The sequence below is a fragment of the Mustela lutreola genome, chromosome 4 (assembly GCF_030435805.1).
Source record: "Mustela lutreola isolate mMusLut2 chromosome 4, mMusLut2.pri, whole genome shotgun sequence".
Taxonomy (NCBI): domain Eukaryota; kingdom Metazoa; phylum Chordata; class Mammalia; order Carnivora; family Mustelidae; genus Mustela; species Mustela lutreola.
Genome location: NC_081293.1, coordinates 82,863,496 through 82,891,072, shown reverse-complemented (window position 1 = coordinate 82,891,072; position 27,577 = coordinate 82,863,496). Strand labels below are relative to the sequence as shown.

General features: G+C 38.0%; 1 protein-coding gene and 1 pseudogene across 1 annotated transcript; both read left to right on the top strand.

Moving 5' to 3' along the window:
- LOC131829025 (ERO1-like protein beta) lies at positions 1-27,577 on the top strand. The gene is made up of 6 exons (XM_059170366.1): positions 1-112; positions 8,767-8,850; positions 19,055-19,096; positions 20,295-20,377; positions 25,659-25,850; positions 27,424-27,577. The coding sequence occupies exons 1-5, from the start codon at positions 104-106 to the stop codon at positions 25,813-25,815; spliced, it is 375 nt and encodes a 124-aa protein (XP_059026349.1). The 5' UTR covers positions 1-103; the 3' UTR covers positions 25,816-25,850; positions 27,424-27,577.
- LOC131830022 (hypoxanthine-guanine phosphoribosyltransferase-like) lies at positions 22,109-25,652 on the top strand (annotated as a pseudogene).

Below are 27,577 nucleotides of genomic sequence, written 5' to 3'. Positions count from 1 at the left end.
CCGCGGGGGTGCGGGCAGGGCCAGGCCGGACCCGCAGGGGCTTTGGGGACCGCGCGGGCGGGGGTCCGTGACCCGAACCGCCGCGTCCCGGGGCGCCTGCGAGATGCGCGCCGTGAGTGCGGCGAGGCGACTCTCGTGGAGGCCGCGGCAGGATGAGGGCGGCGGTGACGGTTCCTAGAGGCGTTTCCGCTTTTCCTTCTGGAGTGTGGGGCGGCGGGGCGTGTGCTGGAGCCCGGGCGGGAGTAGGGACGCCGTCCGCTGTGTGGGGAGGGACGCGCGGACCGGGAAGCCCGCCCCTCACCGGGGGCTCCCCCGCGTCCCTCAGGAGTGCCGCGGGCAGGGAGGGACGCCAGACCCCGAGTCCTGGAGCTCTTGGGCTGGAGAGCCCCCTGCTGCGCCCCGGCTCTGCCGTCCCTCGTTCTCGGGGGAGTTTTCGCCGGCTGAGCCAGTCCGCGGGGTCCGGGGGTCCCGAGGGGAAAGCTCGCGGACACGGCCGGTCGGTGACGGGTGACGTGGGGAGAGTGGGCCGGCCCGAGGGGCGCCCTGTGACACCTGCAGGACAGAGTGCGCTGGAGGTCGAGGGTGTGGAAAGCCAGAGCCTTTGCCCCGAGAGCCCCGTTCGCTGCTTTCCTGCAGCAGCAGGTGTGGCTGTGCCCGGTTGCCCCTGCTGCGAGGCGGCGGAGCCGCTGGGAGGGCAGGTGTCTCGGTGGCTCGACGGGGAGCGGAGATGCGCATTTGAAGCGGTTGGTGATCCCGGCTGAGGACGGCTGAAGCCCTGCGTGCAACCGTGTAATCATGCTTTTCTGACTTTGTTCACACACTTTCCTCCTGGCGTTATGGTGTGTGCACACAATCCCAGAAAGCACGAGCATTATATTTGTGTGGGTATTTTTTAAATGAATGATTTGGTAAAAATCTAAGGGGCAGACTTTCGGTTGCGTTATTGGTGAGCGTGTTAAAAATGCAGATTCTCTGGCCCCGTTGCCACCTGTTGCTGATTTAGTGGCTCTGGATGGGACCCAGCGATCAGCAATTTAAAACAGGCCTTGTTTGTAAGTAACTGCAACGCAGTTATCCTCTGAACTACCTTGTGAGCCCCGCTTAGAAAACACTGAACTAATGGAAATTGGAAATCTTCTAAAAAGTAAATTTTCCAAATTGTCTTTAGCAAAATTATCTTCTAGCGGTGATAGTTTTGGGGCATACATTTAGATATTTTTCTTAAAGGAGACTTTTCTCTTTTTTTTTCTTTCTATAGCCTATGTTAATTGTATACTTTGTCATCAATCTGGAAACTTCACTTCAGGTTTTTCTCATCTACTAATTACATGTGTTACTGTTTTATAGTTGCACGTTTACTTTTATTATATCCAAATGAATACGTATCATTTTATCATGTCCAAATGAATACATATAGTTCAAAAATTAAGTATTTGTGCATATTCAAAGGAACATTTTGTGAAACAGTCCTCAAAAGTGGATACATTTGGCTTTTGTTTCCAGTGGTATTTTCTAATACAGTATTGGAGCGTATTATAGATAGTATTTAATCTCCAATGTGTTTCAGTATATATTATCTCATTTTATTGGATCTGTCTCCCAGAAGTGGGGCTAGTTTACTGGTAAAAGCAAATATTCATTTCCTCTGGAAGAATTTATTTTCAACCCAGGCCGTAAAGAATTCTTGAAGATACAGTGTCAAGGAGAATAAGCAGCTAATAGGCAAAATCACCAAACACTAGGCACCATGAATTAGGTATTAGAAATATAGACTATGGAAAAAGACCTGCAGTTTCTAGAGCTGAAATTAAAAACTCAATGGGTGGATTAGATAGCTGATTATATCCAGCAGAAGAAAGGATTACTGAATCATGCTACCATTTTATGTCTTTTTCTACTTAATCCTCCAACACTTACCCTTTTCTTATCTTTGTATTTCACTAACAAAATTGGAGTAATCAGTGTAATCCTTACATGTTTACCTATTAGCTTTTGAATCCACACGTCATGACTTCCAATGGAATATCATAGATGAACTGTAAACTTTTTTTTTTTTTTTGAACTGTGAACTCTTATCAAAGGTCAATCCCTGCCTCGTCTGCATTAGGTCCCATTCCCTCTTTCAAGCACATGGCTCAACAACTCTTCCCTTTCTCTCCTGGATCATTAGTTTTTCCTTCTCTGATGGACTGTTACTGGCATTCTAAAACATGGTGTTAATTCTAGTTTACAGTTCCCTCTCAACCTGCCCAACTCTCCTGGCTCTGCTCCATTTTTCTGTTCTCTATCAAAAAACCTCATCAAAGGAATTATCCTTACTCCTTCCATGCTGGTTCTCTCTTCAACCCACTCCAGCTCCTCCGAAACTTCTCTTGGCAAGGTCTGTAGTGTCTTTCTTGTTAAAGCCAATAGTGAGTTTTTAAACCTTAGCTTTACCTATAGACAGCAGTTTTTCCCCACAGTTCATCACTTACTCTCCTTGAAATATTTGTAAGAAAGAGCAGTCACTTGATAAAGTATTTTTTAAACCTAGAAAGTTGTCAGTTGGTATTTCTACCCCCCCACTCTCCACAATTACTTAGAATTTGAAGTTTTACAAATAGTAAGCTAGAGAAATGGAATAAAATTCAATAGTTAGTGATAGGATCTTAGTAACTAGGATAGTAAAGCATCTGGAATTCTAGAGCCAAAATTGTTGTGAATGATCCTTTGCTCTTTAAAGATAATATACCTCTGACTCTTTGTGTTGTAGGGAGTTTGGGGACACATTTGCATTTCCAGAGGGAGAGAAAGAAACAACTGGGAATTTCTGGTTTCCATTTTCTGATCATCTGTGCATAGATTCCTCCAATGGATCATACAAATGATCTTTAACCACCTGGGTACCCCCCCCTTTTTATAAAAATTTTAATCGAGGTAAGTGCAGGTTCCATGCAGTTGTAAGAAATAATACAAAGAAATGCCACCTACACTGTATCTAGTTTTACCCACTGGTACCATTTGGCAAACATACAGTGCGGTATTATCACCAGGACATTGACACTGACGCACCCGCTGATCTTACTCAGATCCCTCCTAGTCTCCCTCCATCTGTACATTTTCTGTCCACTTTTACGTGTACACCACCGTAGTCAAGATGCCGAACGATTTCATTACCACAAGGATCCTTCCTCTTGCCCTTATAAAAATGATTTAATTTTTTTTAGAGAGGGATTGGAGAGGGTCAGAGGAGGGAGAGAGAGAATCTCAAGCAGACTGCCCACTGAGCATGTGCCCATTGCGAGTCTCAGTCTCATGACCCTGAGATTGTGACCTGAGCTGAAACCAAGAGTCAAAAGCTCAACTGACTGAGCCACTCAGGCACCTCTCTTCTTGCCCTTTTATAACCACTCTCCCTCCTTTCTACCCTTCTCCCTGACTCCAGTTCCTCTCCCTACTCCAGTCCTTAAGCCCTGGTAACCAAAAAACTTTTCTCCATTTGAAAAATGTTGTAGGGGTGCCTCGGTGGCTCAGTGGGTTAAGCCTCTGCCTTCGGCTCAGGTCATGATCTCAGGGTCCTGGTATCGGGCTCTCTGCTCAGCGAGGAGCCTGCTTCCTCCTCTCTCTCTTTCTCTCTGCCTCTCTGCCTACTTGTTATCTCTGTCAAATAAATAAAATCTTAAAAAAAAATGTTGTATAAATGAAATCACATAATAAGTAACATTTTGAGGTTGGCTTTTTTTCACTCAACCTGATTCCCTGAAGATTCATCTGATATGTGGATGTCTGTGAGTCCCATTTTTAAATTTAGCTGAAGAATGTTTTATGGAAATTTTGGATTCTGAACTCATTTTGTAAATATCATTTTCTGTTCAGTTAATGTATACTTTGAGTAGTAGATAAAGCATGTATTTTTAAGTGTGATTATTTGGGACTAAGTCTCATTTTTACTTTGGAAAAATTATTTTAACTATGCTAAGACTTAATTTTCTTATGTGTAAAATGAGGATAATAATACCTATTTCATAGAATATTTAAAGAATAAATGAGAAAACATGTAATGTTCTTAGCACTGTGCCTATCACATAAGTGTTCCATAAATGACAGTAGAAAAATAAGATGGGGTTACTACAGCAGTATTATTATAGTCTGTGACTTTTAGGTTAGTCTTGGAAGAAATGCTTTAGCATTCCTACTACATTTGGATTTTATGTATGTTTGGGGAAGGGAGGAACATTCAATATATTTCTCTAGCCACTAATGCTTAGTTCTTCAGAATAGGTATATCTATTTAATCCTTCTGTTGTTCTTTACCTAATTGGCCATATAAAAAGTAAATTATTGGGGCGCCTGGGTGGCTCAGTGGATTAAGCCGCTGCCTTCGGCTCAGGTCATGATCTCAGTGTCCTGGGATCGAGCCCCGCATCGGGCTCTTTGCTCAGCGGGAGCCTGCTTCCTCCTCTCTCTCTGCCTGACTCTCCGCCTACTTGTGATCTTTCTCTCTGTCAAATAAATTAATAAAATCTTTAAAAAAAAAAAAAAAAAAAAAAAAGTAAATTATTGTTTTAATGTTATGTATCTTTTTTTAAAGGACTTTATTTGAGAGAGGAAAGGAATGAATGGGCGAGTGGCAGAGGGAGAGGGAAAAACAGGCTCCCTATTGAGCAGGGCTCTTGATCCCAGGACCTTGGGATCTCTACTAGAGCTGAAGGCAGAGGCTTAACCGTCTTAAAACAACTTAATCGACTTAACCAACTGAGCCACCAAGGCACCCCTTTAATGTTACGTATCTTAACAAAGACTAGTTACCTCAAATGAATAAACTATCTTTTTATACAATAGTACAGATTTGCTAAGGTTGAAATATCTATAATTAACATATTTAAAATTTTATATGTATATATTCCCCACCCCCAGGTAACCGGAGTCCTGGATGATTGCCTGTGCGACATCGATAGCATTGATAACTTTAACACCTTCAAAATCTTCCCCAAAATAAAAAAAATTGCAAGAGTGAGACTACTTCCTTTATTACAAGGTAGAGTTATAATTTTTGATTCCTTTAGGAGCAAAATATTTACATAGCTCTCTACAGATGTGACTTTTATGACCCTTTTGAAAACCCATTTTGACTTCTCAGAACACTCTGTGTGTGTTTTTTTTTTTTTTTTTTAAATCACTGGAATATATTAAGTATGTAGTAAAACCTGATTGTCTTTTTGAACACTGAGAACCTGAACCCTCTTCCTGTGTTTGGGAAATCCCTCATCTTTCAGTTTTGGGACAGAGACTACTTCCACAGAAGCTGAAAGTGCCACAGACTTACTTATCTGTCAGCTTTCACTGTAACTTAGGCTCCACCTTCTACACCCCTCCCAGGCTCTGTGTTGTGCTGCTGGGCCCTGTCCTGTGTTAGTGCTTTTCTCAGTGTAAGTACCACAGCAGCACATGGTTCCTGGGGAGCTCACTGGAAGGGCTGCTGAACCAGGCTGAGGGCACAAGCAGAACAGCCTTTGTAGTAATACTGAGGAACTGATTCTTAAATTGAGCGCTCTGCTCTAGACCTTTACAGAATAACCAATGCTAGTTTAAAGGTAGCAACAATAAGCAATATTCAAAAGCAGTATTTTAAATCGAAGAACAGTATTTTAAAAGCTGCTGTTATGCTTTGTTTTGCTCTTGCTCTCAGTATTCGATTGGGTTTTTAATTTCTTTGATACTCATTTTTAGTTTATTTTAAAAATTGAGCATGATTTTCTTTTTTATTCTGATTCTATATAGCTATCTTAGTCTTTAAATATTTCTGAGGATAAAAAAAGAAATTAGAGCAGAACTAATAGCCATTATTTTTATGTCACCACCAAAATTTTGGCACCATTAGTCATTGCCCTTTTTTTTTTGAAGGTGACAAAAAATTTTATTATGTCGTGTGCCTAGCAAGAAATGCAATAGCCATTTCCCTTGTTTTTGCAACACTCTATATCAAATTTCTGGAAGAAATTCCTCCCTAATTTCTGGAAAAACACTTACACAGGTTTCTAATTGACCAAAAGAGGGAAAGACACTTTGGTTAACAATCCTATTTACATAAATATAAGGGAGAGTGATTGTTTCTCAACAGAATGTTAGGGTTTACAGGAGGAGGAAAAATGGAAGTTGGATAGGCAAACATAACAGTGTTCTAAGAAAACATTCTAATCAATGTGATGAAATTATTCCATATGTACTGGAAATATCCACTTACTTCCCAAGGGAGGGTAATGCAGTGATCTAGTTAATGCATTTGTCTCCAAGTCAAGGATATTCTGATGATGATTATTCCTTTCTCTAGTTCTGCCAACCTACAAATTAAACAAAAAGGACATTTAACCACCATCAGTATACTTTTCATACACTAGTGGCAGAAAAAGAAAGCAAAGAGAATAGGTTAATTTTAAACATGTGCAAAGATACTTATGATTGAGCAAGGATATCTAGGTGGAAGCCAGTCTACCCCTGTCAACTGCTCAGTTGGCTGCTGAGTTGGTATTTACAGTTTCTTATACTATCTATCCCATTTCTTTATTCACCAAATATTTATTGAATAACAACTTAGCAGTAGGTGTTCTTTTTTTTTTTTAAACATTTTATTTATTTATTTGAGAGAGAGACAGTGAGAGAGAACGTGAGAGGCGAGAAGGTAGAGGGAGAAGCAGACTCCCCATGGAGCTGGGAGCCTGATGCGGGACTCGATCCCGGGACTCTAGGACCGTGACCTGAGCCGAAGGCAGTTGTTCAACCAACTGAACCACCCAGGCGCCCAATAGGCACTCTTTTTTAAAGAGTTTTCCTATTTTTATTATTATTATTTTTAAAGATTTTGTTTGCATGTCAGAGAGAAAGAGAGCACAAGCAGGGGAAGTGGCAGGCAGAGGGAGAAGCAGGTTCCCTGCTGAGCAGGGAGCCTGACACAGAGCTTGATCCCAGGACCCTGGGATCATGACCTAAGCTGAAGGCAGATGCTCAGCTGACTGAGCCACCCAGGCAGGTAGGTGCTATTCTAAGTGCTGTGGATACAATAGTGAATAACACAAAGACTCTGACTTCATGAAGCTTTATCCAGATTAGGAAGGCAAACAATAAATAGTGAAATTTAATGTCATATGCTTACTAAGGTTAATGCTATGGAGAAGAATAAAGTAGGAGACAGAATAAATTAATGGGGTGGGGAAGTTAGGTAGCTTTACTTTTAAAGAAGATGATCAGGAAAGGAAGGTATCCGTGCTGTGGCATTTGAGTAAAGATCTACATAACGTGAAAGCCGTGACAAGATGTGGAGAGAGAACATTCCAGGGAAGGAGAGTAGAGCTACAGGTATAAACATCTTGAGTGCAGGCATAAAGGTTGAGCGTGTTTGAGGAATAAGTTCAGCCTGGCTGGAGCAAGGTGAGTGAGATATGGAGAGTTGGAAAGTAAGAGCCAGATGAGAAAATCTTATGTAAGGATGTTGAATTTTAGTGTAAGTGTAATGAGCTTTTGGGGAGATTTGTACAAAACAGACTCTCAGGGTGTGCAATAGGAAATAGAGAAACCATGTAGGTTTTTGCATGAGACCAGATGGAAAGTGGAGTTGGAATAGGGCAGTAGAGTTGGAAGAGGTGAAAAGTAAGCAAACGAAGATCGTACATAAGAGGTAACACCAACAGACTTACCTGATGGGGTGAATGTATGCTGTGAGAGTAGAAGTGAAATCGAAGATGATGTGGAGTTTTGAGCATATTACAGAAAAATATATCCTGACCAAGTTAATCTTATTCTAAGAATGCAGGAACAAGGCTTTTAGGTCCTCAATACAGTTCAACACACATCCCTGATTTTTAAAAAATTTAATAGGAATGATGGATACTTCCTTAACATGATCATTTTAATCCTAACATTAGCATTGCCACCATCTTGCTTGTTGGGAAATAGTCGAGGAATTCTCACTTAGGTGAGGGACCCAGGGTACCCACTGTTGTTTACTGCTGGAGATATTAATTAGCATACCAAACAAGAGAGAGCAACTAGAGGCATAAACATTTTTGAAGAATAAGTAAAACTATCTCCATTTATAAACGACAAAATAATACTAGAAAACTTAAATAATGAACAAAAATGATAAAAAATGCATTAAGATAGCAGGCTATAAACTTAATATACAAAATCCCATATCTTCCTAAATGTAAACAATAAGATATAACAAACAAAATCCCCAGTTACACTGAGCAGTCAAGAAGGTCACTGTCCGCCAACCCCATTATTTTCCATGAAGAAACTCTGGATGTTCTTTGTAGCACTTACTACAATTTGTAATTAAACAGGCATTTATAATTTCTATTCCTTCCAGTAGACTCCAGGTGGGTGAAGTACTTTTTTATATATCTTCTTTGCCCTAGACCCTACACAGTGCAGACAGTGGGTGCTCAGTGCACACTGAAGCAGGTGGGCGCTCTGGAGAACCCTAACGGGTAAGGTGCTGACAGACATCAGAGTAAAATGCTGCCCAGGGTCTGCAGGTGAGCAGTGTACTTGGACTTTATTTCTTTTTTGAAGTGTCAGAGGACTAATAACAGTTTTTTTTTTTAATTAATATTACAACTGGGTGTCTGAAAAACTGCAGTTTCAAATTTTGAACCCTATAGATGCCACAGGGTAGGACTTTTTCTTCTTCCCACCACCACATCAGTGGTGTGCAGCACAGGGACACCTAGAGAGTGTTGAAGAACTGTGCCATATGTGTGCTAACGTTTATCCAATCTTTCTCTCAAGGTCAATCTGAAGCGACCATGTCCTTTCTGGGCAGAAGATGGCCATTGTTCAATAAAAGACTGCCATGTGGAGCCCTGTCCAGAGGTAAAATAAATTTAAAAAATAATAATAAGGAAAACATTGCTTCCTCTTGGGCTCTTAGATAAGCATGAATTTATATTTTAGGCCACTATTAATGAATTTAGACTTGTCCTCAAATTCATATGCTGTCACCTCTCTCTTTTTAACCACATTCTTGAAGGTTTATTTTATACTTGTCACCAAAATGGGTTTGAAGAAGCTCTTGTACCCAGTAGTATTGATTGGTTGTGGAAGTATAGTATGGTTCTAAGCCAGGTGGAAGCCTGGGCAGCCTGTTCTAGGACTGGATCTACAATTGGCTAACTCTTATTTCATGCTTTGTTGAATATGCTTTTTATTTCATAAGAAAAGTGATGTTAGTGGACCTTAACTTTTACATTTAGAGTGGGAATTAGAGTGCTTTGTAAAGCAGAGGAATTTCAGGCTTGGTATGAGGTCTTCACTTGGTGGCTTTGTTACATTAAAAAAAAAGCATCTATACTTATATTTTAGACTTTTGTTTTAGACATATACCATAGTTAATTCTTCTTAAACAATAGTTCATTATAAGCTGTGTTTTCATTTCACTTTTTACTTTTCTTACCTAACCAATTAATCTAGTTTGTTATCCTTAAAAATGGGGAAAAAACCTTAACCAATGTCCTTTTCATACCTACAGAAAAATTGGGAGAATAATACCAACAGTCCTCATTTATTTTTATTCAGATTCTCTGAATTTTTATCACGTTTGCTTTATTACTCTTTGTATATATTATTTTCTGAACTATTTGGGTGTAAATTACCAACAAGGGGATACAATACTGCTAATTACTTGTGTTTCCTTAAAAACAAGATTATTCTCTTATGTAACTACAATGTAACTAACAAAATCAGGAAATTAACATTTTTATAATACAAATGTCTAATCTATAGACCTTAGTCATATATTGCTGAATGACTTACTAATGTGCTATATAGCTAAAAAAAAAAAAGTGTTTTATAGTGTACATTCACTTCATGTGTACAAAATGGTGCTTCAGTAGTTCCATATACTATTCAGTGCTGATCAAGATAAGTGCACTCTCAATCCACTTCCCCGGTTTCAGCCATTGCCCCCTCCTTATATCCTCTCTGGTATCCATCTCTTTGTTCTCTTTAGAGTTAAGAGTTTCTTGTTTTGGTTTGTCTCTTTTTTGTTCTTGTGTTTGTTTTGCTTCTTAAATTCCACGGGTGAGTGAAATAGTGTGGTAATTCTTATTCTCTAACTGGCTTGTTTTCCTAAGCATTATACTCTCTAAATCCATCCATGTTTTGCAAATGGCAGGACTTCATTCTTTTTAATGGCTGAGTAATATTCCATTGTATGTGTATACACCACATCTTCTTTATCTGTTCATCTATTGATCGACACTTGGGCTGTTTCCATGGGTTGTCTATTGTAAATAATGTTACTATAAACATAGGAGTGTAGTGTGCCTAGGTGGCTCAGTGGGTTAAGCCTCTGCCTACAGCTCAGGTCATGATCTCAGGGTCCTGAGATTGAGTCCTGCATCAGGCTCTCTGCTTGGCGGGGAGCCTGCTTCCTCCTCTCTCTCTCTCTGCCTGCCTCTCTGCCTACTTGTGATCTCTCTCTGTCAAATAAATAAGATCTTTAGAAAAAAAATAGGAGTGTATATATCCCTTTGAATTAGTGTTTTTGTATTCTTTGGGTAAATACCTAGTAGTATAATTGCTGGATCATAGGGTAGTTCTGTTTTTAATTTTTCAAGGAACCTGTATGTTATCTTCCACAGTTACTGCACCAGTTTGCATTCCCACCAACAGTAAATGAGTGTTACTTTTTCTCTACATCTTCACCAGCACTTGTTTCTTGAGTTTTTGAGTTTAGTCATTCTAACAGATGTTAGGTGATAGTTCAGTTTGTTTTTGATTTGCATTTCCCTGATGATGCATGATGTTGAGCATCTTTTCATGTATCTGTTGGCCATTTAGATATTGTCTTTGGAGAAATGTCTGTTCGTATCTTCTGCCCATTTTTTAATTGGATTATTTAGGATATTTTTGGTGTTGAGCTATATTAAATTCTTTTTTTTTTTAAGATTTTATTTATTTATTTGACAGGCAGAGATCCCAAGTAGGCAGAGAGGCAGGCAGAGAGAGAGGAGGAAGCAGGCTCCCTACGAGCAGAGAGCCCAATGCGGGGCTCGATCCCACGATCCTGGGATCATGACCTGAGCTGAAAGCAGAGGCTTTAACGCACTGAGCTACCCAGGCACCCCGAGCTATATAAATTCTTTATATAATTTGGGTAATAATCCTTAGTTGGATATGTCATTGCAAATATCTTCTACCAGTTAGTTAGGTTGTCTTTTAGTTTTATTGGTGGTTTCCTTTGCTGGGCAGAAGTTTTTTATTTTAGTGTAATCACAAGTGCTTATTTTGCTTTTGTTTTACTTGCCTCAGGAGACATACCTAGAAAGATCTTGTTATGGTCAACATCAGAGAAATTACTGCCTGTGCTCTGTTCTAGGAATTTTATGGTGTCAGGTCTCACATTTAGGTCCCTAATCCATTTTGAGTTTTTGTGTGCAGTGTAAGAAGTCCCATTTCATTCTTCTGTATGCAGCCATGCAGTTACCCTTTGTTGAAGAGACTTATTCCCATTAAATATTCTTGCCTCCTTTGTCAAAGATTGACAGTAGCATCATGGGTTTATTTCTGTGCTTTGTATGCTGTTCTGTTGACCTAAGTGTCTATTTTTGTGCCAGTACCATACCTTTTTGATTACTACAGATAATATAATTTGAAATCTGCAATAGTGTTCCCTCCGGTTTTGATTTTCTTTTTCAAGATTGCTTTGGCTCTTCAGAGTCTTTTGTGGTTCCATACAAAGTTTAGGATGTCTTTTTTCTAGTTCTATGAAGAATGCTGTTGATATTTTGATAGGGATTGCATTAAATGTGTAGCTTGCTTTGGGTAGTACAGAAATTTTTACAATATTTGTTCTCGTAATCCATGAGCATGGACTGTCTTTCCATTTCTTTGTGTCATCTTCAGCTTCTTTCATCAATATTTTAAGTTTTCACAATCAGGTCTTTTCACCTCTTTGCTAAATTTATTCATAGCTGGTTTATTATTTTGGGGACTGTTGTAAATGGGATTGTTTTCTTAATCTCTCTTTCCACTGCTTCCTTATTACTGTATCGAAATGCAGCAGATTTTTGTACATTGATTTTATGTCCTGAAACTTTACTGGATTCATTTTTAGATGTAGCAGTTTTTTGGTGGAGTCTTTAGGGTTTTCTACACAAAATATCATGTCCTCCGCAAATAGTGAAATTTTGATTTCTTCCTTAACCAGTTTGGTTGCCTTTTATTCCTTTTTGTTGTCTGATGGCTGTGGCTAGGACATCCAGTACTAAGCTGAATAAAATGGTTAGAGTAGATATCCGTGTCCTTTTTCTGACCTCACGGTAAATGCTCTCAGTTTTCCCCCCATTAAGTATAATGGATTTTCTCTATAAGGCCTTTATTATAGTTGAGGTATGTTTCCTCCAAACCTACTTTGTTGAGGGTTATTGTTGCTGTATTTTATTGGATGCTTTTTCTGTATCTGTTGAAATCTGAAGCTTCTTTTCCTTTCTCTTACTGATATGATGTATCACACTGATTGATTTATAAATATTGAACCACCCTTGCAACCTGGGAGTAAAGGTTGATCAGGGTGAATGATTTTTTTTTAAAGGATTGTTGGACTTGGTTTGCTAGTATTTTGTAGAGGATTTTTGCATCTATGTTCATCAGAGTTATTGGCCTGTAGTTTTGTTTTTAATTAAAAAAATCTTAATTTTTTGTAGTTTTTTTAAAGATTTTATGTATTTGACATTTGACAGAGATCATAAGTAGGGAGTGGGGCGGTGTTGGTTGCAAGGAAGCTGGCTCCCTGCTGAGCAGAGAGTGGAAGGCAGGGCTCAATCCCAGGACCAGGGGATCATGACCTGAGCTGAAGGCAGAGGTTTAACCCCCTGAGCTACCCAGGTGCCCCTGTAGTTCTGTTTTTTAATGGGGTCTTCACCTGGCTTCAGTATCAGGATGATACTGGCCTCAGAAAATGAATTTGGAAATTTTCCTTCCTCTTCATTTTTTTGAAATATTTTGAGAAGAATAGGTATTAACTTTTCTTGGAATGTTTGATAGATTTTGCCTATGAAGCCATCTGGTCCTGGAGTTTTGTTTGTTGGGAATTTTTTTTTTTTTTAAGATTTTGTTTATTTATTTGACAGAAAGAGATCACAAGTAGGCAGAGAGGCAGGCAGAGAGAGAGAGGGAAGCAGGCTCCCTGCTGAGATGAGAGCCCCATGCTGGGCTTGATCCCAGGACCCTGGGATCATGACCTGAGCTGAAGGCAGAGGCTTTAACCCACTGAGCCACCTAGGCGCCCCATGTTGGGAATTTTTTGATTACTGATTCAATTTCATTGCTGATTATCAGTCTGTTTAAATGTTCTTTCTTCCTGTTGCTGTTTTGATAGATCATATGTTTCTAGGAATTTGTCCATTTCCTCTAGGTTGTCCAGGTTTGGAGTCCATTGTTACTCTCTCTCATTTGCAATTTTGTTTGGGTCCTCTCTCATATACCCCCCCCCCTTTTTTTTAATGAGCCTGGCTAGAGGTTTATCAGTTTTATTTATCTTTTCTAGGAACTAGCTCCTGATTTCATAGATTTCTTCTATTTTGTTTTTAAAGAATTTTCTGTATCATTTATTTGTGCTCTAATCTTTATTATTTCCTTCCTTCTGTTGGTTTTGGGTTTTGTTATTCTTTTTGTAGCTCCTTTATATGTAAATTTAGGTTGTTTGAGATATTTCCTACTTCTGAGGTAGGCTGGTATGATCCTAAACTTCCCGCTTAGAACTGCTTTTGCTCCATCCGCAAGAGTTTGGACCATTGCGTTTTCATTTTCATTTGTTTCCATGTAATTTTTATTTCTTTGAGGTCTTGGATGACTCATTCATTGTTTAGTAGCATGTTATTTAACCTTGATGAATTTGCGCTCTTTTCAGATTTTTTCCTGTGGTTGACTTCCATTTTCATAGTGGTGTGGTCAGAAAAGATGCATGGTATGACTTCCATCTTCTTGAATTTGTTCAGGCTTATTTTATGGGCTAATCTGTGAACTGTTCTGGAAAATGTTCTGTGTGCACTTGTGGAGAATATATATCTGCTGTTTTAGGATGGAATGCTCTGAAAATATCTTTTAAATCCATCTGATCTGGTGAATGGAGCCATTGTTTCCTTGTTGATTTTCTGTTTGGACAATCTGTCCATTGATGTAAGAGGGGTGTTATAGTCTCCTATTATTATTGCATTCCTATCGATTAGGTTTTTTTTTTTTTAATGTTGTTAACTGTGTGTTTGGGTGCTCCCATGTTGGGTGCATAAATATTTATAATTGTGTATCTTCTTGTTGGAGTCTCCCCTTCATCATCATATAGTGTTCTTCTTTATCTCCTGTTACAGTCTTTGTTTTAAAGTCTGTTTTGTTTGATTTAAGTATTACTACTCCAGCTTTCTTTTGACATCCATTTGGATGACGAATCTTTCTTCATCCTCTTACTTTCAGTCGGCAGTTGTTTTTACATCAGAGATGAGTCTCTTGTAAGCAGCCTTATAGATGGCTCTTGTTTTTTTATCCACTCTGTGTAATTCAAAGACAGCCCATATCTTTGGATTGAAGTGTCTAGTCCATTTACATTCAAAGTAGTTATTGGTAGATATAAATTTATTACCAAGTTATTACTTGCTTTGTGATTGTTTTGTAGTTATTCTCTGATCTCTCTCTTGCTCTTTTTTGTGGTGTTTTGGCTTTCCTTAGTGATATACTTGGATTCCTTTCTCTTTATCCATTGCATATCTATTGCTGGCTTTTTTTTATTTCTTTCAGTGTAACAGAATTCATTGTTTATGCACCACACCCAGTGCTCCATGCAATATGTACCCTCTATAATGCCCACCACCTGACTCTCCCGACCTCCCACCCCTTCAAAACCCTCTGATTGTTTTTCATAGTCCATAGTCTCTCATGGTTCATCTCCCCTTCCAATTTCCCTCAAGTCCTGTCTCCTCTCCATCTCCCCATGTCCTCCATATTATTTGTTATTGCTGGTTTTTGATTTGTGGTTACCATTAGGTTTGTATATAACATCGTTTGCATATAGCAGTCTGTGCTAAGTTGATGGTCATTTAAGTTTAAACCCATTCTTTATTCCTTTCTGCTTAACATTTTGGACATATGGTGTCATATTTTATATCCTTTGTGAATCTCTTGACTGATATTTACAGATATACTTATTTTTACTGCTTTTATGTGTCCTACTTTTCCTACTCTTACTTACAGTTTTTTCTTTACATTCAAAGAGTCCCCTTTAATGTATGGCTGGGTTAGTAGTCATAAACTCCGTTAGTTTTTGTTTGTCTGGGAAACCCATTATCTTTCCTTCTATTCTGAATGATAGGCTTGCTGGATAGAGTATCCTTGGCTGCAGATTTTTCTTTTCAGCACTTGAAATCTATCATGCCACTCTCTTCTAGCCTACAAATCTTCTGGTAAAAAAAATCAGCTGATAGCTCTATGGGGTTTCCCCTTGTATATAACGATTTTCTTTTCTCTTGCTGCTTTAAATTTTTTTTTCTTTATCACTACTTTTTGCCATTTTAACTACTATGTGTCTTGGTGTGGATCACCTTGGGTTGATTTTGTTGGGGGATCTCTGCCTCCTGGATCTCAGTATCTGTTTCCTTCCCCAGATTCAGGAAGTTTTAGCTATTATTTCTTCAAATTAAATTTCTGTTCTCTTCTTTTTCTACTTCTTCCAGGATCCCTGTAATTTGAATGTTATTACACTTAATGGAGTCACTGAGTTCCGTAAGTCTATTCTCATTTTGTATAACTTTTTTTTCTCTCACATGCTTGGCTTGATTACTTTCCTTTACTCTGTCTTCCAGGTTGTTGATTAATTTGCCTGTTTCCTCTAACCTACTATTTATTCCATTTAGTGTATTTTTATTTTCATTTATTGTGTTCTTCATCTCTGATGTGTTCCCTTTTATTTCTGTGTTAAGGGTCTCACTGATGTTCTCCATTCTTTTTTTTTTTTTAATTTTTATTTATTTATTTATTTGACAGACAGAGATTACAAGTAGGTAGAGAGGGAGTCAGAGAGAGGAGGAAGCAGGCTCCCCACTGAGCAGAGAGCCCGATGCAGGGCTCGATCCCAGGACCCTGGGATCATGACCTGAGCCGAAGGCAGAGGCTTTAACCCACTGAGCCACCCAGGCGCCCCATGTTCTCCATTCTTTTCTCAATCCCAGTGAGTATGTTTATGATCATTACTTAAAAATTTTTATCAGCCATACTACTTATATCCATTTCACTTTGATCTGTTGCTGTGGTTTTGTCCTGTTCTTTCATTTGGGACATATTCCTTATCTCATTTTGTCTGATTCTCTGTGTCTGTTTCTGTGTGTTAGCAAAATCAGCTCTGCGTCCTCCTCTTGAAGTTCACAATCTTATGAACAAGATGTCCTGTAGTGCCCTGTGGTAGAGTTGTCCCCTATTCTCCCAGACCTGGCACATCAGGGACTATCTCCTGTGTGTGTTGCATATGCTCTGCTCTTGTGTCCTGGCCAGCTTTTCCTTTAGTCCAGTTGTCTAAGAGGCTCTCTTAGCTTGTTGTGAGCTGTGTTTGGTCCCCCGCTGGAGTGCTGCACATTTTAACAAGGTGTGTGCTGGTCTGTTTGTGAGAGATCTGTTGCCTGCCCTGATGGATGGAGGGCTGTGTTGGTGGGGTACCAGTTACAACAGGCTGTGCCTTGAGCTTCTGCAAGGTCCACAGCTGCCCACACTGAGGCCCTACAAAACGTGTGGGTCAGAATAAGCTGCACTGATGATGTTTACACTGGTCTTCCATGGGAAGGGATCCAAAACCAGAACTGACACAAATGTGTCGAAAAGGGGACCTTACTAGGTGTGGGTGGGTGGAGCTCAGTGTAGCAAATTTAGCTAGAAAGCCTTGCATAGTGCTGGTTCCCACAGGTGCCTATGTGTTTATGCTGTGAGTGGGGATGTGGAGGTGAGGGAAATGGTGCCTGCCTCCTTTGTTCCTGGAGGGGTCTCCCTGTGATCCCTGCCTTTTAAGACATGCTCTGAGATTAGTAAGTCTCCCTCCCATATGCCCTAGTTGTTTTTCAAATTGCTGCTTCTATGTTTTAGCTACCTGGGCTGTTTGTCCTATCCCCCCCCCCCACCCCCCTGTCTGTTTTAAGGGCAGGAACTCTGCTTCCTAATGCCTTTCAGCTCTCCCAGAGTGGAGGTGCTGATTTTTAAAAATCCAAGCTCAACTCCCACTGGTTGTAGGAACTCCTGAAATTTGGAGCCTCTGGCTTTCAAAACCAAAAGTTATGGGGATTGGTCTTCCCCATGTATGTGGGATAGTCTGTTTCTCACCCTTCCCTGTACCTCCAGTTCTTGACTGCAGATGGCCAAAGCCTGTTTCGTTCCCCACTACATCTCTACCCTTCCTACGCAATTTGATGTGGCCTCTTCTCTGCCTTTAGTTGCAGAGTTTGTTCTGCCAGTCTTTGGGTTGTTTTCTAGATTATTTGTGTGAAGTTTTGTTTTCTAGTTGTATCCATAGGATAAGGTGAGCCTAGGGTCCTCCTACCCCATCATTTTCCCAGCCTCAATACCAGCTGGTTTATTTAATTCTTGATTTAGTTATTAGTTTTACATTTTTCATTACTTCTAATAATTCTCTTCTGTGATTGTTATGTGTCATTCGTAACAATCATCTGTGATGCCTACCCCAGTATGTCTAAAAGGTTTATTGTTAAGATTTGTATAAGTCAAGTTATTGTATTTAGCATCAAACCTTTAGAAAAGCTGCTAAAGGTTTTGATTTTAGCATATTATACTATACCAGAGGACACACTGTAGCCAGCAGTTACTTTTGGTTAGTATTCCTTCCACATTTTAAATTCAGGTTCGTGGCTATTAGATTTGACTTAAGTTTTATAGTCTTCTCTCTTCTGCCTTCTGTTTGTTAGATGTACTAGAAAATGCTAAAATAATAAAATGCTAGCAACAAGTAATGTTTTAATCTATTAATCTTTTTATTGATTAGGAAAATATCTCTAATCATTATTTATATTCTTCCACCTGGCAGGAAGATATTTATTCTGAATATCTGGTTAAATTTACCTGAGCTAAAATTTACCATGACACATGAAAAGATTTTAGTAGGTATTTTGCTATACCATAGATTCCGATGCTGGAAATCAGTCCCCTAGATTGATTAGAGGATCAACCTGTGATTTTCTGCTTTCAGATACGATATTTTGTTTAAAATTGTGTCTGATGAACCAGTTATAATGATTTCTAGGTTTGTTTATTAAAGCTTGAAAGTAATTACTGGCTTTGTAGAAAAGAAAGCTGGAGACATAGGGATTTTCTATTAGTAAACCCTGATTACCTAGATTGGTAAACCAAGGTGAATCCTGTGCACCAAGGAACTGATTTTGTCAGTATTAATCCCAAACTGCCTTCACTTTAGATGTCAGCTTAGAGCAGAAATTAAGATTGAGCATAAAATTTTTCAAAGAACTTTGAAAAATTTTAAAGCATCTTTTTCTGTGGTAGGAAAGTTTATGGAATAGTGATTTTTGTCAGTTTTTTTTTAACCTAAAAATTATGTGAACTATTCCATACTGCATTACACTTTAAATTATAGCTGATTTGGGGATGCCTGGTTGGCTCAGTGGGTTAAGCCTCTGCCTTCGGATCAGGTCATGAATTTAGGGTCTGGGGATGGAGCCCCACATCGGGCTTTCTGCTCAGCGGGGAGCTTTCTTCTCCCTCTCTCTCTCTCTGCCTGCCTCTCTCCTTGTGATCTCTCTCTCTCTTTGGCAAAAAAATAAATAAAATCTTTAAAAAGATTTTAGCTGATTTTGACACTGTTATTTTGTATATGTCGATCAGTTTGCTAAATTATGATTTACAAGTCCATAAATTGTTTTTTTATTAGATAGTATGAAAACAGTTTGAATGAATGTTCATTTTTTTCATCATAGAATAAAATAGTCTCTGTATTTGAGCAGTGGCATTACTAATTTGTGAAGAAATCTCAAGAAAAAATGAAGATAACTTCCTAAATTTTTCTTATTCTTTTAAGAGCAAAATTCCAGTCGGAATTAAAGCTGGGAGTTCTAATAAGGTGAGTCACTTTTCTTCCTTGAATATTTTTTGCTTTACATTGTGAAACTTACCAATTCCTGCTTGATAGAAGAGAACTGTTCTGGAATTAGTTGGCAGTGGGAACATTTTGCTCCATAGTCCCACCTTTCTAATTCTTGCCACAGGCAGAGAACTTGAATATTTTACAGTTAAATTATATAGATTCTTTTGAGATACATCAATTCTGTCTTCTGTAGAAGAACTATAGTAGCATAGTATGACTATAGTATCAGATGCCCTGTGCAACAGGTGTTTTATCATGCATGTATTTTTTTTTTATTTTTATTTTTATTTTTTTTTTAAATTTTTTATTTTTTATAAACATATATTTTTTATATACATATATTTTTATCATGCATGTATTTTTAGTCTTGAGTTCCAACTAGTCAACCGGTCATCTTCAGGATTATATTGTATAGGATACACAGTTATCAAGGTATTTGAGGCATAGTACTTTTAAATGGCATTAAAAATTTTTTTATTTTAAAAATATTTTTTCAGTTATTTTTTATTCTTCATTATGCTTTTGGAAATTTTGTCTCTGTTGATATATGTAGCTTTGTTAATTTTAATAGTTGTGTAGTACTCCATTGTATGAGTATCTCATTGGTTAGCTCTTCCTCTGCTAATGGGCATTTCAATTGTTTGGAGTTTTTTGCTGTTATGAACAGTGTTGTATTAGCATTTTCATCCTTTGTCTCATTGTGTACACATGTAAGAGTAGACAGGTAGATCTTTAGGTAGATATTTAGAAGTAAGGTTGCTGGGCCATTGATTATGCCTATCTTAGCATGATGAGATAGTACCAAATACTTTCTAAAGTGGTTGTACTTTATTATTATTATTTTTTTTTAGTGTTGCTCTGGATATGGTTTAAGTTGTAAGACTGTTGGTTCAAGGGTTTATTCATTTTTATAGCTCTAGATAAATATTGTCAAATTACTTTCCCAAGAGGCTTTTCTTATTTTACATGATCACCAGCATACCAGTGGTAATTGTTTTTAATGTCTTCTTTCGTTGGTGGGAATTTGTGACTCATTTTGATTTCCATTTCTTACATATGTAAGAGGTTTTGATAATAGGATGTATCTGTGTCATCACTGACAGATTGCCAGTGGAACTTGAAATAGAGAGAAAGCTAATAGTTATTACTAAACTTACTATGTACTTCCTTTCAGTACTCAAAAGTGGCAAACGATACCAAAGAATTAGAAGACTGTGAGCAAGCTAATAAACTGGGAGCAATTAACAGCACGCTAAGGCAAGTTTAAAAAATATTCTCTTATTTAGTATATTTATATCAGAAATATTCTGTTTTTCTTGTGATTTTGATGAAACAGTAAAGTTTCAAGTCATTCTCTTTTTTTTTTTCAAGTCATTCTTATGAAGTTATTGTTCATCCTAAATTTCATGATTGCTTTGCTTCCTCCTCTTAGTGGATTTCAAAAACATATCAATTTTTTAAATTTAATTTTTTAAATTTAAATTTCAAAAATATATCATCAATAGTGACCTTATCAAAATGTAAAAATACAGAAGATTGTTCTGCTAACAGGACTTATGGATCCATTCTTCCTGGTTATTATAGGAAAAGGAACTTGAACTTCTAAGTCTTTTGTAAATAGTAATTCAGTCTGTGTGTTACATTCTGAACAGTTAAAGTTTTGATTACCATGACTAGTAAGTTTCATAGATTTTTTTTCCCTATTGACTTTTCCTTATTTTCTCTAAGTAAAACCTGCTTGTGAAGGCCAACATAATTTGTGAGTGGTCTCAGATTATGCACTATGAAATGACTGAACTTATCTATAATTGAGAGTAGGGAATGGATTATTACTAATCTTTTTAATTTCCTATTTGCTTAGGTTGGCATTTGTGTACTATAATTGTTAGACTTAATAAAGTTATCAGTCATTACTTATTGAAAAATCTTAATATAGAAAACTAGAGAAGATAATATAACATAATAAGATAATAAAATAAATTCATTTTATTTATTTATTTATTTAGTGACTAGATATTAACTTTTTCTACTATGTTTTTAAAAAGAGAGAAATGTAGATAAATTTGAAATCCCCTATGCCCTATTTCCCAATTCTGTTCTCTTTCCTTCTTAGAGGTAACTACTATCATGAATCCATCTATGGTTTTGTTTTTATTATATATATAAAATGATGGTTATTTTACATATGATTTTATTTTTTCCTTATATAAAATAATATTGAATTTAACATCCAAATTTATTTTTACACTGTACATATTGCCTTCTAGATCTATGTTAAAACATGGGAGATTTGTCTCATTATTTCAGCTGATGAATGGTTTTTATTAGATGACTATTACCTATTTTACTTATCTGTTCCTCTACTGATAGACATTTGAATTATTCAGATTTCTTACTTCTACAAATTATGTGACCTTGAGTGCCTTGTAAATTTTTTTGGCATACAGTAGGAAATTTGGCATGCACTAGTGAGATTGCTGAACCTTATGATGCCCCCGTGTACCTGTTCTTGATATTGCCTGAGGGCTTTCCATAGTGTTTGTATGGCTGTGTACTGCCTCTGGGGCTGAGAACTGGTATTGGTCTCCACATCCTTGCCAAAAATTAATAATGCTTGCAGATGAAATAGCATCTCATTTTTGTTTAATTTGTATTTTGTTGATTACTAGTAAGTTTGAGCATTTTTAATCTGTTTATTGCATATTAGTGTTTCTTAATGAATGCATACAATATATGTCAGGCACTGTTCTAGAGTAGTATTAAGCATATAGTGGTGGACATGACAAATTCTTTTTCTCATGAAGCTTAATCCTCTTTGGAGATCTGCAGTAAAAAAGTAAAATATATAAGAAGTAAGTGTAAAGTGGTGATGAGTGCCTGGGAGAAAGATAAAGCAGAGAAGGATGACAGAGGGCTAGGGGTGTTGTGGATGGGGATGGGGAAGTGGCACTGTTTTAGATTGGGTGGTGAGAGAAAGGCACAGCAATAATGGGACATTTGAACAAAGTGCCCATAAAGGCACAAGTCGTAAGTCATAATATGGCTGCCTGAGAGAGAAGTATTCTAGGCATGTATAATTGTTAGTAAAAAGGACCTGTGACAGGAGTGTGCCTAGATGATTTGAAGCCTCCCAAGAAGCCCAGTGTGGCTGGAGTACAGTGGTCAAGGGCAAAATAGTAGAAGACTGAGTCAGAAGATGTTAGGATGGGGGCAGGGGTGGGGTGGGGTGGGGTGGAGGGCTTGAAGACAGCTACGAATGCTGCTTTTAAACTGAGTGGAATGAAAAGTCGCTGGAGGACTGGAGTGAATGCTTTGAGGCAGCCGGGTGCTATGTTATGTGGTTATTGTACTAATCCAGGTAAGACAGAATTGTGATAGCTGTAGAAATGATGAGAAGTGGTCAGATTCTGGACAGATTTTGAAGAGCGAGCTGACAGGATTTGCTGAAGGATTTGATGTGGGGTATGGAAAAAGATAGGAGCTATAAATGACTACAGGATTGGGAAGTAGAGGCCTCTGCTCCAGCAGCGGCCTAGAGAGCAACAGCGAGCACATCGCTCAGCTTTCCCACTTGTTGCCACCTTCTGTGGAGCCTCCACCTCCTCTGCTACGCCCCCGGCTTCCTCCTTTCCAGGCTGCGGTTAACCCATACGCCCACTGGGCTGCACAGTGGCAACCCCAGCATCATGATGAGTGATGATAAACCAGGTGATCACCTAGACTTATTCTGTATACCTCAATCATTATGCTGAGGATTTGGAAAAGGTGTTTATTCCTTATGGAATTATGGACAGGACCGAGCAGCTTACTCAAGATGTGATGAAGACATCTGTCTTCATCGTAGACCGTCACATCGTAGACCTCTGTCTGCTCGAGGGAGGCTATAAATTCTTTGCTGACCTGCAGGGTGGTATCAAAGCACTGAACAGAAATTGTGATGGATCCATTCCTATTACTGTAGATTTCATCAGACTGAAGAGCTATTGTAATGACCAGTCAACAGGGCACATCAAAGTAAATGATGGAGATGATCTCTCAACTTTTTTTTTTTAAGTTTTTATTTATTTATTTGTTAGAGAAAGGAAGAGAGAGAGAGAGAGAAAACAAGCAGGTAGAGTGGCTGGCAGAGGCAGATAGAGAAACAGGCTCCTGGCTGAGCAAGGAACCTAACACGGGACAAGATCCCAGGATCCTGGAATCATGACCTGAGCCAAAGGCAGTGGTTAACCGACTGAGCCACCCAGGCGTCCTGATCTCTCAACTTTGGAAAGACTGTCTTGATTATTGAGGATAAACTGACACTGGCAAAACAATGCAAACCTTGCTTTCATTGGTCAAGGAGCATAATCCAAAGATCATCGAGGTTGGAAGCTTGCTGGTGAAAAGGACCCCTTGATGTTTTAGTTATAAATCAGACTTTGTTGGATTTGAAATCCAGACAAGTTTATTGTAGGATATGCCCTTGACTATAATGACTTCTTCAGGTATTTGAATCATGTTTGTGTCATTAGTGAAACTGGAAAAGGAAAGTACAAAGCCTAAGATGAGAGTTCATGTTGAGTTTGGAAGCATCTGGAGTCCCATTGAAGTTATCAGTAGAATGTTCTAGGTCTGTGGCCATCTGCTTAGTAGAGCTTTATTGCATGTATCCTCTCAGAATTTTATCCACTTTGTAATTTAGAAAGATCCATTGCTGCATTCCTGAAGTCTTTATTCACAGTATGAGCCTATAGACTGTTCCTCTTTGTGTGGAGTATTGTTTGACTTGTGAATGAATAATAATCTCTTAAAACACACCACTGTTGAATGAAAATATTGAAATTGTATCTGTAAGAAACATTTAAAGAGAAGATATATTAGTTTTTTAATTGGTATTTTTATTTTATATATTCAAGAAAGAACAGAAGTGATTGAATATTGTTAACTCCTACCACTGTGTGTTTAGAAGAGTAAGGAGCAGTGAGTTTTTGTATCAGAGACAGCATCTCTACAGTATTGTTCTGTTGGGTAAACCATATGTCTTGGAATTATTTTACTGTCTTAGTAGAATTAACTGTTTTCTCAGGTTTAGTCAGATGATTTCCAGGGAATCTGTGTCAACAGTTCATTTTAAATACAAATCAATAAATTCCAAAAAACGTTAAAAGAAAAAAGATTTGGAACTAGAAAACTAGGAGTTGCCGTTTACTGAACTGGGGATCCTTGCAGGAGGAACAAGTTTGATGGAAAATTATAGTTCAGTCTTGGATTTGCTGCATTTGAACTGCCTATGAGACATCAGTTGGAGATGTCGAGCAGGTAGTTAGATCCACAAGTCTCAATTTCAGGGGAGAGATAAAATGTGGGAGTCATGTGTGAATATATGGCATTTTAAAACCATATGACATTACCCAGGAAAGAATATAACTAGAGAAGTTATCCAGGGATTGGGACTTAAGTCACTATAGAATTTTAAGGTAAAGTGCCTTTTAATATTCTTTGCTGTTGTTTCTCCATGGTGAAACATGGGGCTGGCATGGGGTGTGGAGGTGGGATAGTATGTACTTTTAAAATATTATAATTTGTGGGCACCTGAGTGGCTCAGTGGGTTAAGCCTCTGCCTTCACCTCAGGTCATGATCTCAGGTCCTGGGATCGAGCCCTGCTTTGGGCTCTCTGCTCAGCAGGGAGCCTGCTGCCCCCTTTCTCTCTGCCAGCCTCTCTGCCTACTTGTGATCTCTCTCTCTCTGTCAAATGAATTAAAAAATCTATATTATTTGTAGGCATTCCTCATGCAATCTGATCACAATTCTTTGGCCATATGCATTATTAGGGCTTGTCTTTTAATTTTGCTTATAGATATTTTGTTGAACAGAGTTATTTTTAAATTTTTAAATCCAAGTATAACAGAAATGCAATAAAGTATATAAATGTTAAGCATAAAGGTGAGTTTAATTTTACAAAGTGAACCCAGCTCTGCAACAACCATCCAAAACAATGTACTTGCTGCCCTGAAGATTGCTGTGTGTACTTTTCTGGTCATTACCACTGTCCAAAGTTAACCATGATTTTGAATTACAGTAGCAGAAGTTATTTTTGCCTATTTTTATAAAATAATATGGAATGTATTATTTGTGTCTGACTTATTTTATTAAGTATCATGTTGTGAGAGTCACCCATGTTCTTGGACTTAGTAGTAGCATTTAATTCTTTTTTCATTGGTTTCCATAGTTAAAACTGCACCAAAATGTTCCCATCCTATCATTGATAGTTGGAATTTTCCACTTCACAGCCATTCCAAAAAATATAGTGGCGGACATTTGGTGTTTGCATTTGGTATGCATCTATGTAGAATATACCTAGAGGTGAAATTAAGTAATACTGCCGAGACGTTTTCCAAAATGACTTCTAAAATACATTGCTACTGGTAGTGTATGAGAGTTCCTCATTCCACAACTTCTCCAGCAGTTGGTACTATAACTTTTAAATAGCCTTACTGAAATATAATTGACATGCAGTATACTGTACCTATTTAAATATGCTTCTTGGTGTTTTGACAGGTGTGTACACATGAAAATCAGTTTAATCAAGATAGTTATTTTGTCTACCACCCTGAGAAGTTTTCTCCTGCTCTTTGGAAATTGCTCTGGTCCTTTTCTTCCTGCCCCTGCATTGCCCACTTCAAAGGCCACTGGTTTTAACCCAGCACCATCTTGACAGGAAGTCCCTGGTAAAGACTAGGAAGTTGTGACGTAAGTAGCTTGGCATCCATCTTCAAACTGACTTTTAGAAAAGCTGGACTACTTCCCTTCAACCCACTTATAAGCCAGACCGAGCCAGCTCTGTTAGCATTAGATTAGCCTTCGCCATCTTTTCTGCTGCTGTGGCTTTCAGGCAGGGTTTGGGATGAAACGATCAGCAAAGCATCACCACATAAGAATCCTCAAGGATAAAAGTTCCTCTAAATTGTATTGTTAACAAGAAAATAGGAATTTATGTCACAATTGCTTTGATCTTGACTATTTTCAAAGATAAGACTTCTCTAATTAAGTAACATGACTATAGTTACCATCTCAGCCGTAACTAGAACTTGCCTTGTTGCTTTATCACATCCTGTATTCCAGCTGAGTCAACTATGTACAAGTATTTCCATTAACTTGTATTATTAAGTTAATTGAATATTCCCAGAGGAGGAAAAAAAATCCCACTGTGAATTAAATTAGCAATGTTTATTTTTTTTTTTAAAGATTTTATTTATTTATTTGACAGACAGGGATCACAAGTAGGCAGAGAGGCAGGCAGAGAGAGAGGAGGAAGGAGGCTCCCTGCTGAGCACAGAGTCCATTGCGGGGCTCGATCCCAGGATGCTAAGATCATGACCTGAGCCGAAGGCAGAAGCTTTAACCCACTGAGCCACCCAGGCACCCCGGCAACATTTATTGATAGTGGATTTTGTGCATCCAGCCTTATGTGGACTTCTAGTGGTTATGTCATGTAGCGGTTTCTCAAATACAAAATAAATTCTTGGCTATGATAGTAACATATTTAGGAACTACGTGATTTGTACTTGGTACACAAATAACTTTATTACCTTGTTTTTTTCCTGTTGTATAGTAAATAAAGAAGAAGGATGATTAGCTCTCTTACAGATGTTGCTGTTATGTATTTAAGACAGAGATGGTCTGAATATAGGTTAAAGTGAATATAGGTCAGAATTTATTTGAATGACTGTAATTGTTCCAAGATCTCCAAGTAGAGATCTTGATCTTATATTTTATTAAATGTGAGGTAGTATGGAAAGTGAATGATATGCCATGATTAAAGTGACATTGGTGCTACCAGTGAATACCATGTAGGTATTAGCTAATACCATGTAGCTCCTAGAAATGCAGATTTTGGTATTTTTGTCCTATAAATACAGAAGCAGTTTAAGTTAAAGGAATTATTAATGTAAATTTATTTCCTACTTTAGAAAAAAATGATTGCTATTTCTAAGTCAGTCGAAAAGGCTAGGTTGACTTTTGTATTTAACTACATCTCCTATATTTCTGTAAAATAATTTTTGAATGGAAATTATTATTAAAATAGGGCTCATAGTTTTAGTATAGTTAAATAGAAATACTTCATGGAAGTTAATATGTATATTTTTCAGGTAACTTGTTTATCATTCCTTCAGGTAACCACTAATTGAATTTATGAAACTATCTAAATTAAAGACATGATCTCAGAGTATCTGGTTTTAATTATATAAGATACAGCGTAACATTTTCCATTCCCAATTTAAATCATTTTTCTTTTTTATTCCCTCTTTCTCCTTAATCAAAGCAAAGAAACATTCATTGACTGGGCGAGATATGATGATTCACAGGATCATTTTTGTGAACTTGATGGTAATAAACTATTGTAATGAAGTTATTTTAACCTTAATCCTTTTATAAGAAATGGAAATCAGTGAAAATATAATCAGTTATACCTTGAA